Source organism: Myotis yumanensis, unplaced genomic scaffold (genome assembly GCF_028538775.1).
Source record: "Myotis yumanensis isolate MYYU_CA2020_CCGP unplaced genomic scaffold, mMyoYum1.0.hap1 SCAF_23, whole genome shotgun sequence".
Taxonomy (NCBI): domain Eukaryota; kingdom Metazoa; phylum Chordata; class Mammalia; order Chiroptera; family Vespertilionidae; genus Myotis; species Myotis yumanensis.
The window spans coordinates 7,980,270-7,997,522 of record NW_027223774.1 but is presented as its reverse complement, the minus strand read 5'-3'; the positions used below and the strand labels follow the sequence as shown (position 1 = coordinate 7,997,522).

Genomic DNA, 17,253 nt, shown 5'->3' with positions numbered 1-17,253 from the left:
ACACCCGCTCCCGCCTACACAGGCTCGCTCCTCTCACCTCTTCCTCCTGCTCCTCTCCCCCCTTCCTCCTCCGAGGGCTCGCCTCTCCGCACCGCTCCCCTCCCTCCCGCCCCTCCCTCCCGTCCCGCTCGGGCCCCTCCGGCCTCTCCTCCCCTCCAGTTTCTCTCTTCTCCTCCCCGCTCTCTTGTCCACCCCATTCCTCACTCTCCTCCGTCCCCTGCCTTTCTCTCTCCCCCACCTGCTCCTGGCTCTCTCTTCCTTCTCTCCCCACATGCTCTCCCTTTTCTTTCCCGTCCTGCTTCCTGGCCTCTTTCTCTTGTTCTGCTTCTGCCCTCTCCCTCCTTCAGAGCCAGGTGCCGCTAACCCCTCTCGTCACCTCCCTGTCCTGCTCCCCCTCCCGGTCCTTTCCCCGTTTCTCCTGCTCCTCATTCTTTCTCCTTTCTCTCCCTCCTCTCTCTTCTCCTCTGGCCTGAGCTCTCCCTCCTCCTCCCCATCTCAGTCTCCGCTTTCTCCCACTTCTGTCTTCTCTCTCACGCCCCTTCCCTCCCTGCTCCCCTCTCTGCTCCCTCCTCCTTTTCTCCTGAGCGCCCCCATCTCCTCCTCCTCCCCTCGTCCTGTTCCCTGCACTTTCTCCCCATGTCTTCCCCCTCCCCTCTCTCTTCCATCTCTTTTCTCCCCTCCCTCCCTCTTCCTTTGAGTTCTCGCCTCTGAATCTCTCCTTTTCTTCTTCTCATCTCCCCCCCTTCTTCTCGTTTCTCTCTTCTGTCTCCCCCTTTCCATTCCATCTTAATCCTTTTCTCCTCCATGAATCCAGGGGTTCTCCCCTTCCAGCAGCCTCCCTCCCTCCCTCTGTGCCTTGTCTCCAGCCAGCCTCTGTCCAGGGCCCCCCCATGTCTGCCCCCCACCCCTCTCCCACCCCAGGCTCCCCTCTCACTCTGCGCCCCCCTCTCCCGTTCCCAAAGCGCTGAGGTTCCCAAGTTCTGAGCGGGAGGGGGCGCCACCAGGGGTCCTCGCGGGCTTCGTGGAGGCGGCGGGGCGGCCAAGCCAGAGCCCCGGGGTGGGAGGACCCCTGTGACCCCCATTTTCTCTCTTCTCTGTCTGTCCCGGACGCTGGACACGGCCTGGAGGAACCTGACCTGCCCAGGCCCAGGACGCAGCAAACGAGAACAAGCTCAGAGACTGGGAGCAAGCTGCCTGAAGACACACAGCACGTGAGTGGCAGGGCCAGGGCTGGGCGCCCCCCGACACACACACACACCCCGGGGTGGCCGGGAATGGGCTCCCTCACTCTGCTGACCCCTGGACTCCTGGCTGAGCTCACCGAGAAGATGGCTACCCGCTTCCTGCTCCATCCTCCTGCCCAGCCCCCACCGCCTCCTCTCCCCAGGCCGCCTCCTCTCCCCAGGCCGCGGGAGCAGAGCAGCAGCAGGACCTGGCCGGGCTCTCCCTGCAGAGGAGATAACAGGCGCCCAGTGTTCCCGGGACCGCATCTGCCGGGATCCAGGCTCCATGGGAACCCGACCTTCCCCGGAGGACCGGACGCCAGCGCCCCCTGCAGGCGCGTCTCTCCGGGAGGGGTGCCGCCGGGGTAGGCTTGAGGCCAGAGAGAGTCTCGGAGTGAAGTCCTCTGCCTCCACCTAGTGGCAGAGGGTGGAACTGCAACCCAGCTGTATTAGACACCGGACTGGTGCCAGCAAAAAGCGGACAGTGACTACAATGCAGGATGGGGAGGGGGCGCTAGTGGGGAGGGAGGGGGAAGGGAGGGTCCCCAAAATTCTGTAACAATAAAACCCTCTTACTCCTAGTCCATACATATACAGCATACTCGGCATCATACTCAGCTTCCTGTGTGTGTGCCAACTTAACCCTCTGGACTCCAAGTCGTTCTGGGGGTAGAGTCTCTCCTGTGTTGCCATGGAGATGCATATGGGACGGTATGGGAAACAAAGGAAGGTGGGATTTGGTGTACACAGCTTGCTTGGAAGTCTCTTTCTTAAGAATTGGGACAAACTAAGTGTCCTTTGTAATGACACTGTTACAACCCTCACTGAATGGAAGTGGGTGCAAAGGTGAATGACAGCTAAAGGGGCCCTAACTGGGAATCGAACCATGACCTCCTTGTTCATAGGTCAACGCTCAACCACTGAGCCACACCAGCTGGGTGCCTTAGATATCTTTAAAAAGTTGTCAAACCCTATGCTAAGGACCCCCAAATGCCAATGCGAAGCTCTAGGCTGGGGAAGGGGTTCCCCGATGCCTGAGAGCAGGTGACATTCTGTAGGGCGGAGAGGGGCTTCCAAGGGGTGAGGAAGGACATTGGGAAACGGGCAATCACTCAGTTACCTTGTAGGTGCCCCCTCCCCCCTCAGTTCAGAGGAAAAATGAGGGCTGAGCTCAGTGGAGAAAGAAAAGAAGGGGCACAGCAGAAAGGGGCGGGGGGTCTGTGGGGAGGTGGAGAGAGTGAGAACTGTGCCTGCAGCCCCGCCTGGTGGCAGCTAAAGTGACTCCAGGCCTCAAAGGCCCAGCTGAGGGACTGGGACTTGGTCCTGGGGGCACTGGGCAGCCATAGCTGTGAGCAGGAGAGGGGTGGGGTCCGCTCAGCTGGCAGAAAGCCCCCATGAGGGGGATGGACGGAGAGGGACTGATGGCGGCCAGGTGGAGGTGGGCTGATGGTCCAGGCGGGGAAGGATGAGCCCAGGGCTGTGGTCATGGGGATGCGGGTGAAGGGAGGAGGCAGAGAGGAACGGAGGCAGGGAGCAGTGCTCCGGTCTGTGAGGCTGGTAGGTGGCGGCACCACTTGCTGGAACGAAGGCCCCCAGCAGCTCTGATGGGCGACGGTGGCACCGGCTTCCTCCGTGGTTCCTGAGGCACTTCCAGGGCAGCAGCTGTGGGGCTGGAGACCAGCTGGGTCTGGGCTGGAGGCGGGTTTGGGCATCATCCAGGAAGAGGTGCTGTTTGGAACCTCAGGGGGCTGGGCGGGGACTGATGGCACAGCAAGTCCCCACCTGGCAGTGCGGCCGCACCTACACACAGGAGCAAAGAGACGCAGGTACCCAAAGGGCCACCGATGGGCCCGAAGAAATCCACGTGAGCCAGCCCACAAGTGAGGACCCACTTCATTTAGTTTTTACCACATTTTTATTGAGTTCAGAGAGGAAGGGAGAGAAACGTCAGTGATGAGAATCATTGATCGGCTGCCTCCTGCGCGCCCCACACTGGGGACCAAGCCCGAACCCCGGGCATGTGCCCTGGCCAGGAATCGAACCGTGACCTCCTGGTCCGCACACAACCACTGAGCCACACAGGCCGGGCTGAGGACACACTTTACATCAGAGACGGAAACCTCTCCAACTTATGTCCAGTGGGGGAGGGGGAATGAAAGCAACACACTTTTGCAAAACTATTGCCGTACACGATGGACTGTCTATAGAGAATCCCTCCAGAATGGTGACCGGACGGCCCAGGTGGGGGGAAAGTGTTGGCCGGGGGACCCTTCTGTACCTTCTGAGGTTCATGCTGTACCCCCAGATACCCTGGCCAATAAACGGAGCCATGAGTGAGCGCTCCAGGGTCAGGTAAGGACAGAGCCCAGGGAGCTGGACAGCTCAGACACTAGAACATTCCACACCAGAACTGTGGCCACTTGAGAGCGATCAACAGGCTTAAAGGACAAGGGGGAGATAAATAAAGACTCAAACCGCAGGCCACTAAAAAATGACTAGCCCTGCCCTGACCAGTTTGGCTCAGTGGATAGAGCATCAGCCTGCGGCCTGAAGGGTCCCAGGTTCGATTCTGATCAAGGGCATGTACCTTGGTTGCGGGCACATCCCCAGTAGGTGTGCAGGAGGCAACTGATCGGTGTTTCTCTCTCATTGACCTTTCTAGCTCTTTATCCCTCTCCCTTCCTCTCTAAGAAAAATCAATAAAATATATTTAATAAAAAAAAAAAAAAAAAAGAGGAGCCCTGCCCGGTGCGGCTCGCTGGTCGGGCTTCATCCCATGCAGAGAGGTTGCTAGTTCGACTCCCGGTCAGGGCACGTGCCGGGTGCAGGCTGGATCCCCAGTGTGGGGCGTGCAGGAGGCAGCCCATCAATGATTCTCTCTCATCATGGATGTTTCTATCTCTTCCTCTTAAACCAATAAAAAATATATTTAAAAAAACAAACTGGTGAAATAGCCCCAATGCTGACAGGTGTGTCACACAGACACTGAGGAAATGGAGAGGGTGGGGCCCTTGGGCCGCTCAGGCCACCTGTCACCGTGCAGGGCAGGTGGAGGAAGAGGGGTCGAGGGAAGGGCCGCAGCTGGCCGTCCAAGGGCCTCAGAAAACAGGGGTCGGCAACACCAGGCGACTGCCAAGAGGACTTCAGGTGTAAACGCCACTGAGCAAAGGCCAGGTTCCCAGACAATCCAGTGCCGCCTCGCTCTGCCTCATTCTGAGAGGCTGAGCCTGGGCGCCCGTCGGGAGAGGCTGTGGGAAGGGACTGGAGGCAGCTCAGCGACGTGGATCCGGCGGCAAAGGCCACCCGCCCAGCCTTCCGGTTCCGGGGCTTTGTGTTTTCCTGTTAGTCCTCACCCAAGGATCATTTTCCCATCGATTTTTAGATAATGGGAGGGAGTAAGAGAATCATCAATATGAGACACATTGATCAGCTGCCTCCGCATTTGCCCCGACCAGGGCCAGGATCAAACCTGCAACCCAGGTATGTGGCCCTTGACTGGGAATCAAACCCAAGACCATTCGGAGCGCGGGCCAATGCTCTAACCACTGAACCACACCAGCCGGGGCGCAGGGTTTTATCTTAGTTACACCTGCATGTCCCTGGTTAGCTGAGCTCAGGGGCACCTTTGGGGGAGCACAGGGGCCAGGTCCCTCTGGGCACCGGCCAGGAATTCCGCAGGAGCGAAGCCAGTGGCAGGCGCGTGTGGAGCTCTTGATTCCGTGACCGGCGGGGAGACCAACAGCGCCCTCCTGGCCTGTGCTCATCAATCTCCAGGAGGAAAATCAAGGGGTAAAAGTGATGGGGGACAACTTCCCCCTCACACCGCACACCTCACCTGCTCATGAAAAGGCCTCTAAGCTGCCAGTGACCCCACTTCCAGCCACGCGTCCCCAGGAAACAACAAGCTCACACAGGGTGGTCACAGGCTCACTGTGGGGCTGTTACAACCACAGGAAGCGGGAAGCGAGCGAGACGGTGAACACTGGGGACCAGTTTAATCAACTGCCACACAACGCGGAGGAGCGTCCTGCAGCCATGACAACAACGAGGGCCATCTTCTGGGGTTTCTGCATAATTCACGTGAACACGGAAATTCAGCAATGCTACACACGTATATACACACGTGCACCAGGAGCCAAGTCCACAGTGCACGTGGCTGCTGGAAGTGGTAACTTTCAAAACTTCATATATTTCAGAATATTCTCTCAATGGTTTTAAATAGATAAGCTTGGGGGGGGGGGGGCGGGGGAACAGCAGAGGCCCAGGGAAGGCAGCCGGCGGCAGGAGTGACAGCCGGGCCTGCGCACACGGAAGCCGTCTGCCCTGTGCTAACGCAGACATGGGGCCTGGCGTCCTGGGCAGAAAAGGGGCAGAGCAGGCCCAAGGGCAGGGCCAGGGAGGAGCGGAGCCAGGCGCCCGGCCTGCTGTGCCCTCAGGGCAGAGGGACAGGCATGTGGCCGATGAGGTGGGGCCATGGAGCGATGAGGTGGGGCCATGGAGCGCAGCCGGAACCTGGGTGAGAACAAAGGTGCGGAGCTGGAGAGCTCCCAGACCGCAGGGCTTGGGGCGCTGGGGGGTGACGGGACACCGGGTCAGAGGGAAGCCTTGGGGCTGCAGTGGGGCCACGGGGGCAGCAGGGCCAAGAACCCCACCGCCCTCCAGCCAGGAACACAGGGGCCCACAGGGAGAGGCTCCGGGGGAGGGGCCAGCGAATCCTTTTGGGATGAGCAAGGCCCGGCTCTCTGGGCAGGAGGGAAGCCCCCCGCGCCCCTCACCGGCCACTGCCCCCTCCGCCACCCCCACCCCCACCGCCTCCCTGGCCCCCGGCATCCGGTGCTCCCGACATCATGAGGAACAGGACGACAGGAATGATGTACATCCACTGTGGGCGGACAGGACGGGCAACGGACAGAGGGAGAGAGAGAGAGAGAAGGTGAGTGTGAGCAGCACCCCCCCAGGGTGGGGAAGCGGGGGCTGGCGTGAGGGGAGGCCGCGTGAGGAGAGGGCCCAGGTCCCCTACATCACTACGGGTCAGGTCGGGTCGGGAGGGCGGGGGTGCACGGCGGGCAGAGGCGGGGGGCTGGGTCCTCACTCAGGCCTCCAGACTCAGGCCTCCTGCGGAGACGGCGCGGGCCCCGGGGCGGCAGGACGCAGGGCTGTGAGCAACACGGCCCCCCCCCAGGATGAGGTGCCACTGAGGAGGGAGGGGCGTGGGTCAGGGCCAGTGGCCGTGGGTCCTGCAGCCCTTGGGAGGGCAGCCAGGAAGGCAAGCTCTCGGCCTCTCTGGGCCTCAGCTTCCTCACAATCCCAGGCTGGGCTATCCTCAGGCCCTGCGGGCACGGCGCCAAGCACTGCAGGGCTCAGCATCCTCCCACCGAGGCCCGGCCTCACCCCAGCGGGCCCACCCCCTCCAGCCAGCACCCCCAGGTCCCGGGACCCTGGGCCTCGGGGCTTCTCTGGCAGCACAGACCTGGCCCCTCCTCAGCTCCAGCCCGGCCTCCGGGCACCTGGCCCAGAGCACTGCCACCCAAATACTCCTGCCCAGAGCCGCCTGCCTCCTGGACCTGGGGGGACCCCACCAGCCTCTCCTTCCAAGCCACCCTGTTCCTCTGAAACCTGCCACCCCATCTCCAGCCTCACAGCCCTGGCCCCGGCCCGGCCCAGGCCGTGTCCTCTCCACTGGACTCTCGTCCCAGCTCCTCCTGGGGCTGCCCGCACCCCTTCTCCACCGCCGTCCTCATGCGCTTCCCCACAGGCCTCTGTTCTGACGCTGCCTCTACCCGGCTGCCCCCAACCCGGCACCCGGGCCGCACCACCAGCTCTGAGCCGGCCACGCACTGAACCTGGGCGCCTGGGCTCCAGCCCTCACGGCTCCGTCCATGGCCAGGGGGACACGCATGGAGGCCCGAGGCCGCACGAGGGGCCGGGAGGAGGAGGAGCAGGGCGGGAGCGGGGATTGTCAGGAGGGGGCAGGGCAGGCGGAACCCCACTCACGTATTTGGCGAAAAAGGACTTCTGCTCCTGCGGGTTCTTGGCCTTCTGGGCCTGCTCCATCTCCAGGCGCTCGATGAAGGCCGCCGTCTCCGGGCTGCGGGGGCGGAGGAGGAGGAGGAGACAGGTGAGGGGCCGAGTCAGCCACCCCCAAGCCGGCGGGGCTGGGTACCCGCCCTGCCCTCACCCTGGGGCCGTGACCGGCGGCTGCAGCTGCACAGACGTGTTGAACAGCTCCAGGTCCACGTCCTCCACCTCCTGGCCCCGGCAGCCCCCGGGGTGCGTCACCACCGACAGGCCCACCACGTTGCCGGCCACATCCACGTGCAGCGTCAGCTGATCCGAGAGGTGGGACTCCACCAGGGAGCACTGCGGGGAGGAGGGAGCAGGGGCTGTTGCCCAGGCCTGGCCCCAGCCTCCGGCCCCTCCCACCGCCCCTCCCACGGCCCCAGCAGCATCTTATAAGCTTCTGTGGCCGCCTGCCCCTCGGGCACAAGCCCAGGCCACCGCCCTGTGCTGCCCCTCAGAGAACGCACCGCATGGACGCGGCTGGGAGGCCTCGAGGACAAGGCCAAGTCATCCCTGTCCATAAATACCGGGGCCCAAATGGTGGCAGCCGGGCCGGACGGGTGGGAAGAACAAGGACGGAGGCCAGTCCTCGTCACTGACTCACCGCGGGGACGAAGGAGGAGACGTAGCCGCCAGCTTCTGGGCCGTCAGGGGCGCCAGGCCGCCTCGGAACCCGGACCCGGTACAGGCCGTTGAGGGCTGCCACATCCTGCAGGGCGGGCAGAGGCAGCGGTGATGGGGACGATGCCAGGACCTGCCAAGCCTAGACACCCGCCCCCCCCCGCCCCCCCCCCCCCCACGTCCGTCCCCCCCACCTCCCCGCCGCAGCCAGGAAGGCCCGGCCACAGTCCCGCCCACTCCCAGCCACCACACTGAGGAGGCCCCCGATCTTCCCACTGGGATGGCCCTGCCGCGGGTGCGGCCAGGCCCCTAAAGCTCCATCTGCCCACAGGGATAGCATGGGCGTGGACTGTGGTCGCTTTCACCAGTTTCCCTAAAATATGGCTGTTCCCTCAGCCCCTCCTTCCCCCTTGTTCCCTGGAGCCCCACCGGAGCCCCAGGAACCCTACACCTCCTTGGGGAGGACAGAGCGGGCCTGGGAGTCCAGCCCTGGAGGAGGCCGTGGAGCACAGGCTACAGAAGTAACGTTCTCTCGTCCCATCATGTGGGGATCTTTCTCCTCAAAAGCAAACCTCATCCTAACGCCTGGCTGGTCCTGGCTGAATCCAGAAGGGTAGGAGGAGCTGGTTGTGGGAAACTGATGGAGGAGCTCTGGCCAGTTTTACTCAGTGGGTAGAGCCTCGGCCTGCAGACTGAAGGGTCCTGGGTTCGGTTCTAGTCAAGGGCATATGCCCGGGTTGTGGGCTTGATCCCCAGTGTAGGGTGTGCAGGAGGCAGCCAATCAATGATTCTCTCTCATCGTTGATGCTTCTATCTCTCTCTCTCTCCCTTCCTCTCTGAAACCAATAAAAGTATGTTTGTAAAAAAACTGGCATAGGAGAAGGTGTGCTGGGTGGAGGGGCAGTACGGGCCAGGGCCCTGAGGCATGCATGCCACACCCTAGGACAGTGATGGCGAACCTTTTGAGCTTGGTGTGTCAGCATTTTGAAAAACCCTAACTTAACTCTGGTGCCGTGTCATCACATATAGAAATTTTTTGATATTTGCAACCATAGTAAACAAAGACATATTTTTGATATTTATTTTATATATTTAAATGCCATTTAACAAAGAAAAATCAACCAAAAAAAATGAGTTCGCGTGTCACCTCTGACACGAGTGTCATAGGTTCACCATCACTGCTCTAGGGCACAGGTGTCCCCCCTGCCCGCCGGGCCCCAGTCCCCTCCTCACCCGGAGTCGGCCCCGCTCCTCCTCATTGAGCTGCCGCTGCGACAGGGACAAGGTGCTGTCCTGCTGGTTCCAGAGAATGGAGCCGCGCTTCCGGAAGTGGGCACTGTCATCTGTGGGAGCCCCGGGCTCAGCGAGCACCCCCCACAGCACCCCTCAACCCTTGCACTGACCAGCTTCCCCAACCTAGGCCCCATTTTCCCACCTGCAGGTGAGGGACACCCCAACACATCCTCACAGAGTAGGGCAGACGCCCGAACCCCACAGCTCCTAAGCCCTTCTGCCTTGCCAGGCGACCCAGGGACATTCACATAACTGCTCTGAGCCTGTGTTCCCAGCTGCAAAATACAGGGCCCAAGAGTTCCCCCCTAATCCCCCCCACCCTCACCCCACCCCCACCCCGCCCCTGCCCCCGGCTGGGCCATCACAATCAGCCGGGCTTTCTCGGGAAGATACCAGGGTCAGACCCAGGTCTAAGAGGCCCAGCTTCAGTGTTTATAACAAGTGCCCCCAGAGTCTGGGACCCCAGGCTGGATTATTATTATTATTATTTTTAATCAAAGTTTAAAACAAGCCAATGCTGCAAGAGGAAACTGTTATAAAAATGTACTGAGTGAGCAGAGCCAGGAAGGGAAGGCAGCTAGAAGGGGGGCAATCGGGGGAGGGAGCGTGGGGGCAGAGGGGGCGACAGGCAGCCGTCAGCTAGAGATCAAGGCCTTTGTAAGCTGCAGGGGACAGCACTTGGTGCGCCACCCGGGCCCCCGTCCTTGGTGCCCCCGTCCTGGATGTTACATGGGGACCTGCTTCCCAGGCTGGATTATTAACCCCTGGGCCACACTGACATCTGTGCTCTGGGGGCATCTGAATCAAGGCAGTGTAGGCTGGGCCATGGCGTGTGGTGCCCCTCTGTGCCTCAGTTTCCTCTTCTGAAAAATGGGGCCATCCCTCACACCTACTCCCTTGCACGGCTGTTGTGAGGATGTTGGAGTTGGTACACGCAGAGCATCCGAACACAGGGCGCAGGCAATGGGTCAGAGAAGCGCTCTCCGAGGCTACCACGGCTGCTGCATTGGATTTGCCTTAGAGTTAAAGGCATAGTTTCTATTCTAGTGCCCTCCCCACCCCACCCTCACCCCATCCCCCATCCCTCACCCCGTCCCCAGGGCAATACAAACACCCTCTCAGGGGCAAGGCTGTTCGTGAAGGGAGGGTGTCTCACACTGCACAGCACCCAAACAAAGGTTCCCGACTTCCGGGGGCGCTGGGGAAGCGTTCCGGCGGCGGGGACACTGCTGGACTCACCGATCTCAAATGAATGCTCCAGCAGCAGCCCCACGGTGCCACAGGCCTCGTCTCGACCTTCCACCCCGGCCTGCAGACGGAGGACCCCAAGTGAGGACCAACAGAGCCCTGGCCCTGACCCCGGGCCAGACCAGCATCCTGAGAGAGGAGCCTTATTGTCACACTCATATCCAAACACTGACGCTTGCCCACGGCTCCACCGCCCATTTCATGAAAATTCAGGATCTGGACCGTCCCCGGACAACCAGAGCCTGCAAGCACGCTAACCTCGTTTCCAAGGCAACTACCCGCGCGGGTCACTCTCACGCCCAGTATCGTTAATATGCCTGAGTTAAAAGGCACCTGCGCTTCCTTTCCCAGCTAATACTATCCAAGTAGCCTTAACTGCCCCCCAAAAAGGAGGGATCCACGCCCTCCTTTTCTCCAAATCTCAAAATTTCTCCCAACTCCGCTGCATCCTCCACTCTCGCACCTGCGCAACCTCCTTTCCAGATTTTAATCCGATCAAGCCCCGCCCCCCTCATGCATATTCAGTCAACACCACACACCCCCCTCCAATGTCGCGAGAGCCCTCCACCCCGCCTTTTTCATTTTAGCGGCCCGACGTCTGATTCGCCAGCAATCCATCCGGGCCACACCTCCTCATGCATATTCATGACGGCAGGTTCCCAGCGTCTGAACGCGGGAGAGGAGAGGCAGTCTGGCCCCGACCGTCACCGCGCCGCGCATACGGGTGCCCAGGTCCCACCCGAGCCCCGCCCCTCACGCTGCCCTCCCGCTTCCTCCCAGTTGTGCGGCCCCTGCAGGTGCAGGGCTGCAAGCTCGCCTTCCACGGTGCTTTCGCCTCTCTTCCCTCTCGGCCCTGCGCGGCCCCGTTCCCGCCTTCACCGACCTCAGAGTCCGAGGCTCCTGATTTCTGTCGGCCGCGCCAATGAGTACTCACCCCCCGCGCGGCGGCCCCGGACCGGCAACCACTGCCCCGCGCGCGGCTGGGGGCTGCGGCCGCCATCAGCAAGAGCAGGAGCAGCCGAGTGGCCCTGGCGCCGGCCGCCGCCATTTTGGCTCCTTCCCACCAGCCCACGGGCCGGAGGGAGCCGAGCGCCGCGGAGCACTCTGGGGAGGAACGGACCGCGTCCCGCCCGCGGGCGCCTGCGCCGGCTCCTCGCGTCTGCGCACTAGCGCCCGCCCCCCTACGGGGCCTGACGCCACTGGGATGGCCCCGCCCCTCGGGTGACGGCACAATCACCGGCGTCTCCCGGTCCGCTGCGTTGTGACGTCTCACTGTCCGTGGCCACGCCCTCCGTTTTTTTCCCCGGTTCTTCGCTTCGATGAAGCAGAGACTAGAGCTCAGGACGCCCCTCGACGGAGCTGGTGTAGTGGGACCAGGTGGGTTAGATGGCAGGTGAGGGGCGGAGCCACGCCTCAGGGGCGGGGCCAGGTGAGGGATGGGGCTGGCGATTGGAGACCGACAGCCCGGTACCCCCAACGCTCAGCCTCCTGGAATAGGCCCCCCCCCCCCGCAACCGGACCCCCTAGAACACACTCTCGTTTCAGCCTGTCCCACGGGCCGGCCTGGACGGCTCCAACGCCTCCTTCAGAGCGGGGAGTTCGACCAGTTTCGGGACTTCACCATCTTTGAGAGCAATTTCGTGCAGGTGTGAAGCCCCAGGACCTACTGAGCTCCCCCCCCTCCTGACTTGGGGAACCCCGGCTCTCCCCGCTTCTGACTACTCCCCCATAACGTCCACCTCCAGGAATTCCTGACCCACCCCTTCCCCCAAACCTGCAGACCTTCAGCTTCTCTATGAAACCTGGCCTCTGACTCCCTTGCTTCGGTTTCCCTGACTTAACACCTGTATGACCTTTGACCTCAGGACACCTGACTTCCGTCTTGGTGTTTCATTCACTAGGTTCATGAACCTTGCTCCTTCTTGACCTCTGATCCCTCCCCATTTCTGCACACGCGCGCGCGCACACACACACACACACACACACCCCACCATCTATCCAGCTTCTAACCCTTGTCCCCCGCCCCAGGTGACCCGGTTAGGAGAAGTTGCCAACAAGGTAACCATGGGGGTGGCAGCCTCCAGTCCAGACCTGCAACTCCCAGACCTGCTGCTGCTGGCGGGCCCCGCCAAGGAGACCGGACGCCTGCAACTCTTTGGGTGACTGCCCCACCCCGAGCCCAGCCCGGACCTCCTTCCCCAGCTCAGGGCACCCTGGGCTCCCTGCAGCTCCTCCTCGCGCCCAGATGACCCGAGGGCCAGGAACCTTGGATGGCTACCAGCCCTCTCTGGGCCGCTGCCCCCAGAAGAACCAGGACAGGGCCGTCCACAGGGGCCAGAAATCAGGGATAGCCACCAGGGGGAGCAGTCCTCAGCCACAGCCTGGCAGGGGTCAAGAGAATGACCTGCCGCTAGCGCCCACTGCACGCCAAGCACCCCCTGGGCCACTCATCTCCTCTCATCTCTGACGTCATACTCGTATACGGTGGGCCCTTTAGCCCCATCCTCCAGAGAGAGAAACGGGGCCCAGAGAGGGGAGCCACCGGCCCAGGGTCTCACAGTGGGTCAGGGGTGGGATCGGAACCTCAGGCTCCTCTCGGTGGCCGACCTGTGTCCCACTGCGCACTGCCCCTTCAGGTCTCTGGTTTTTCATGGGAAACGTAATGCAGGTTCAACTCCAAAGTAAAAACACACAAAATATACGTTTCCCCCATCCTAGGCTCCTGTGTCCAACTCCAGCCGCAAATACCCAAACATGCCCATGGGTATAGTGTATTTAGAGAAGCATTCTGCCAGTGGCTTTGACTTAAAAAAAAAAAAAATGTTTTATTTATTTTGGAGAGAGAGGAAGGGAGAGGGGGAGATAGAAACATTAATGATGAGAGGAACATGGATCGACTCCCTCCTGTGCACCCCCTACTGGGGATCAAGCCCAAGACCTGGGCATGTGCCCTGACCCGGAATTAAACCGTGACCTCCAGGTTCATGGGTCGATGCTCAACCACTGAGCCACGCTGGCCCGGCGGCTCTAACTTTTTTGTAATTCACTTGGCGGCAGAATCTGATTCTGACCTGAACTAAAGGTGTCTCACAGCCTTTATTTATCCCTGTCTCTGAGTTTAAAAAGTTCCATAAAGCAGTATCCAGGCGTCTTATGGTGGCCTGGCCTTTTCTACAACATTCCTTTTCTTTTCGGTGCTAATTGTATTCCACCAATTGATCTCCCTGCTCACTGAGCCGTGACCTGCAGTGGGAAGGCTTTGACCCCCATAATCTCCTTTAGCACCCTCCCCTCACCCCCCCCCCCGCCCCGTCCCCGAATAAACATACCATCCACATAAAAGCATTGAGCTTGCTCTGCAAAGTCAGCCTCAAGACTCACCCTGGCCCCTCCATGCTGACCAGCTTACAGCCGCAGTTACTCTGGGCCACTTCTTTTTTTTTTTTTTTAATTTATTGATTTTACAGAGAGGAAGGGAGAGGGATAGTGAGTTAGAAACATCAATCAGCTGCCTCCTGCACACCCCCCACTGGGGATGTGCCCGCAACCAAGGTACATGCCCTTGACTGGAATTGAACCTGGGACCCTTGAGTCCACAGGCCGACGCTCTATCCACTGAGCCAAACCGGTCAGGGCTCTCTGCACCACTTCTGATGGACATCTAGTGTGTGTTGGCCCTTTAACAGTTGCAGGCACATGCTAGAGGCCACTTTTCCCTCCGCTCACTCCCTCAGCAGGATGTCAATATCCATTTCATATCCATGTGAGTGCAGCCACCAGGTCCCCTTGTGGACATGCACGACTGAACAGACCCTGCCCCTCGGGCACCACTCTTTATGGGTTTTTTAAAGGGGGGGGGGCATTCTTGCTGTTCTAGGGAACATCCTTGAGCAAAAGGCCGCCCTCAGATGACCTGGGTTCAAATCCTGGTTTCCCCTTTTCACTAGTTTTGGCCCAAGTTCCCTACCTGTCTGTACCTCGGTTTCCTCATCTGGAACATGGGGATAAGGGGAGAGCCCCCATCCAGGGCAGCTGGGGGGTAAACTGAGTAAAAGTGCTTAGGACAGCGGTGCCTGGCACAGAGTAAGCTCTGTCAATGCCAGCGGCTGTTCCTCCATCTTGAGAATATAATCATAGACCGTCCCCCACTGAGGGGGTGTCTGGTGTCTTGGGGTTACAGCCAGTGTGGCAGGCCCGGGTATGAGGGTGTAAGACCAAGTCCTAGAGGTAGGCTTGCTGGGCCAGAGGGGGCCTCTGTGGCTCCCTAATGGTTGTGATTAAGAATACAGATCCCGCTGTGTGACCTAGGCCAGCTTACCCACCCTCTCTGGGTTGTTCTCTCCTCTGCCTGGGACCTTGAATCAGGCTGGAGGCAGAGCAATTCATTTCTTCAAATACTCAACAAGTCTCCACGGTACTTCGTGTCATTCGGGGTGCTAGGGAAGCAGCAGTGACAAAATCAGCCCCAAATCTCTGCCCTCCAGCTCACCTTCTACTGGGCAGGCAGACGGAATAGATGGCAGTTTGTCCGACGGGATAAAAGGTCTGCGGAGCCGTATGGGGGCCCAGACAGGGGACCATGCGGAGGTCTGCAAGCCTGGACATGGCTGCAAATAGGCCCAGGATTGCAAACAGACTTCCCTGAGAGAGAGGAGGGGGCCAAGCCACAGGGGTGGCTGGAGGAAGACTTCAGGCAGAGGGAACCGCCTGTGCAAAGGTCCTGAGGCAGGACCGAACCCGGCCAGTTAAGGGAACAGCGCGGAGGCCGGTGTGGCTGGAGCAGAGTGAGCCAGGGAGGTAGGTGGGAGGTGAGGACAGAGAGGGGACAAAAGGGGCAGACTGTGCAGGGCGTCCTGGCCAAGCTGAGGACTTGGCTTTTACTCTGACCTGGGCCAACTCAGGTGTTGACCGGTTCCCTCCAGCGTGGGGGACAGACTGGGGCTGGCTGGCCCCGGCGGAGGCGCTGGGGGTTGGAAGTGGCGGGATCATGGATCATTTTAAGGGCAGGGCCATCAGGATTCGGGGGGGCCGGACTGGGTGAGGGTGTGAGAGGGAAAGTCAGGAGCAACTCCGGGTTCCTGACGGAGCAAGTGGGTGCAGTTAAAACCGGGAGGGCGGAGAGGAGCGGGTTTGGGGTGGGGATGAGGTCAGAGATGTGGTGGCTGGGCATTTTCTGCGTCAGCTGCTGAGCCCACGTCCAAATGGAACTGGATTTCAAGTAGGCGGGTATCTATTCAACTCGGGGGTTTAGGAGAGGGGACTGGCCAGCGGGAGGCACACGTGTGCCTGTGGGTGCCAGGAGGGGATGGAGAAGATTCAAGCGGCAGAGAGAGTGGGAAGGACTCCGGGGAGAGAAGGGGGCGGCCAGGTGGGCAACCCCGACTCTGAGGGCGCCGGCTGGCAGCGGGGAGGTGGGGGTGCGGGGGAGGCAGGACCTGAGGCGCCCCTTTCTCCCGCCAGGATGATCCCCTTGCAGTTCGTCCAGCTCTTCGTCCACGACAAGAGCCGCAGGCAGCTCAAGGTCAAGTTTCAAACCGGCCGCACCTTCTACCTGCAGCTGCGGGGTCCGCCCAGGACCTGCGACTGCGAGTTCGGCCAGTGGGTGCGGCTGCTCTATTGCCTGCGCTTCCACTCGGCCCCCAATAGCCCGGAGGAGGATGGGGACGAGGAGGACAATGGAGAGGAAGATGAAGAGGAGGAGGAGTATCTGAATGAAAGGGAGGAGGAGAGGGATGGGGCTTCGAGGAGGGCGGAGGGTGGGATGGAAAATGGGCTAGACTCCTGGGTCTGAGGGAGGAGGGGCTGGGGGCCTGGACCCCTGTGTCTGAGGGAGGAGGGGCTGGGGGCCCCGATGCCTGGTCTGACCGTGGCAGTGACAGGGCTGGACTCCGAGTCCTGAGAGGGTGTGAAGTCCATGATGAAGGACAGCAGGGACTCAGCCGGGCGGGGGTCATGGCCGTGGGGGGCCAGCTAAGGTGGCTGCAGTCCCCTAACTGGGCGTCTCCCCCTCCAGCCTCTCTCCGTAGGGGCATCTGGCGAGGGAATGCCCGGACCTGAAGGGTGCGGCCAGCCAGGCCCGACGCCCAGGCCCCCGTGGGCCTGGCGAGGAGAGGGCGCCCCTCCTTGAAGGTGGGGCCACTGGAGCCCATGGGGCCCCTTCCTCTGGAGACCCTGCTCCCCGCCTCCCCAGTAAGTATAGGGTCCCCTCCCGCCCCCCCCCCCCCAAATGCAGCTACATCTGCAGCCAAGGCCAGACAGACTCTGTCCACAGCTGCGAGCCCCGGGAGTCAGGCTGAACCCACAGGCCTCCTACTGTGGGGACCCCCGAGTCCCCCAACACGCTGTGGCGTCCCCAGAGGACCAGAGATCTAACTTCCCCACTTGGGGCCGGACAAATGGACGATTAAAGTGAATAAGGATCGGCCACTTCAGAACCAACAACCCGTTGGTCAGGAGCAGTCTGGCCATCATCCCCCATTCCACATGCTCAGTGTGGTCTCCTGTGCATCCTCGCACCTTGTCCAGCTCCTTGGGGGGCCGCCCCCCGGAGACCTAGCGCCCCATTTCCCCCGCGGCCCCCTCACCAGGGAGCCTTCCCGGCCTGGCCTTGGGCTCCTCCCGGATTCTTCCCGCAGCAGCGGGCCCGCGCGGTCCCCCACCGATGGCAGCCCGTCTAAGAGGGCGTCCTGGTTCCGCCCGTGACGCTCCGTGGTTGCCCCACTAAAGTAGTTATTCCTGGAAGGCGGTCTCCGAGTGGTCTGTTTCATCAAGGGGTTGTCTTAGGGTGGTGGCCACTGCGGCCTGGCTG

At 61.2% G+C, this 17,253-nt stretch overlaps 2 protein-coding genes across 4 annotated transcripts; one reads left to right on the top strand and one right to left on the bottom strand.

The window, feature by feature from the left end:
• Positions 1 to 3,119: 3,119 nt before the first annotated feature.
• On the bottom strand, positions 3,120 to 11,604 carry EMC10 (ER membrane protein complex subunit 10). Of its 3 annotated transcripts, XM_070401484.1 has the most exons (9): positions 11,380 to 11,604; positions 10,437 to 10,506; positions 10,091 to 10,213; positions 9,138 to 9,247; positions 7,888 to 7,992; positions 7,402 to 7,583; positions 7,218 to 7,311; positions 6,316 to 6,417; positions 6,027 to 6,105 (listed from the first exon to the last, which is right to left on the bottom strand). In XM_070401484.1, the coding sequence occupies exons 1-8, from the start codon at positions 11,491 to 11,493 to the stop codon at positions 6,316 to 6,318; spliced, it is 900 nt and encodes a 299-aa protein (XP_070257585.1). In that variant the 5' UTR covers positions 11,494 to 11,604; the 3' UTR covers positions 6,027 to 6,105. The 3 variants fall into 3 exon arrangements, with proteins under 3 accessions (XP_070257584.1, XP_070257586.1, XP_070257585.1); XM_070401483.1 differs by lacking the exon at positions 6,316 to 6,417 and having other exon boundaries at positions 3,120 to 6,105; positions 11,380 to 11,603; XM_070401485.1 differs by lacking the exons at positions 6,316 to 6,417; positions 10,091 to 10,213 and having other exon boundaries at positions 3,120 to 6,105; positions 11,380 to 11,598.
• Positions 11,286 to 16,236, top strand: GARIN5A (golgi associated RAB2 interactor 5A). The gene is made up of 4 exons (XM_070402560.1): positions 11,286 to 11,822; positions 11,991 to 12,091; positions 12,474 to 12,604; positions 15,906 to 16,236. The coding sequence occupies exons 1-4, from the start codon at positions 11,765 to 11,767 to the stop codon at positions 16,234 to 16,236; spliced, it is 621 nt and encodes a 206-aa protein (XP_070258661.1). The 5' UTR covers positions 11,286 to 11,764.
• Positions 16,237 to 17,253: the final 1,017 nt, after the last annotated feature.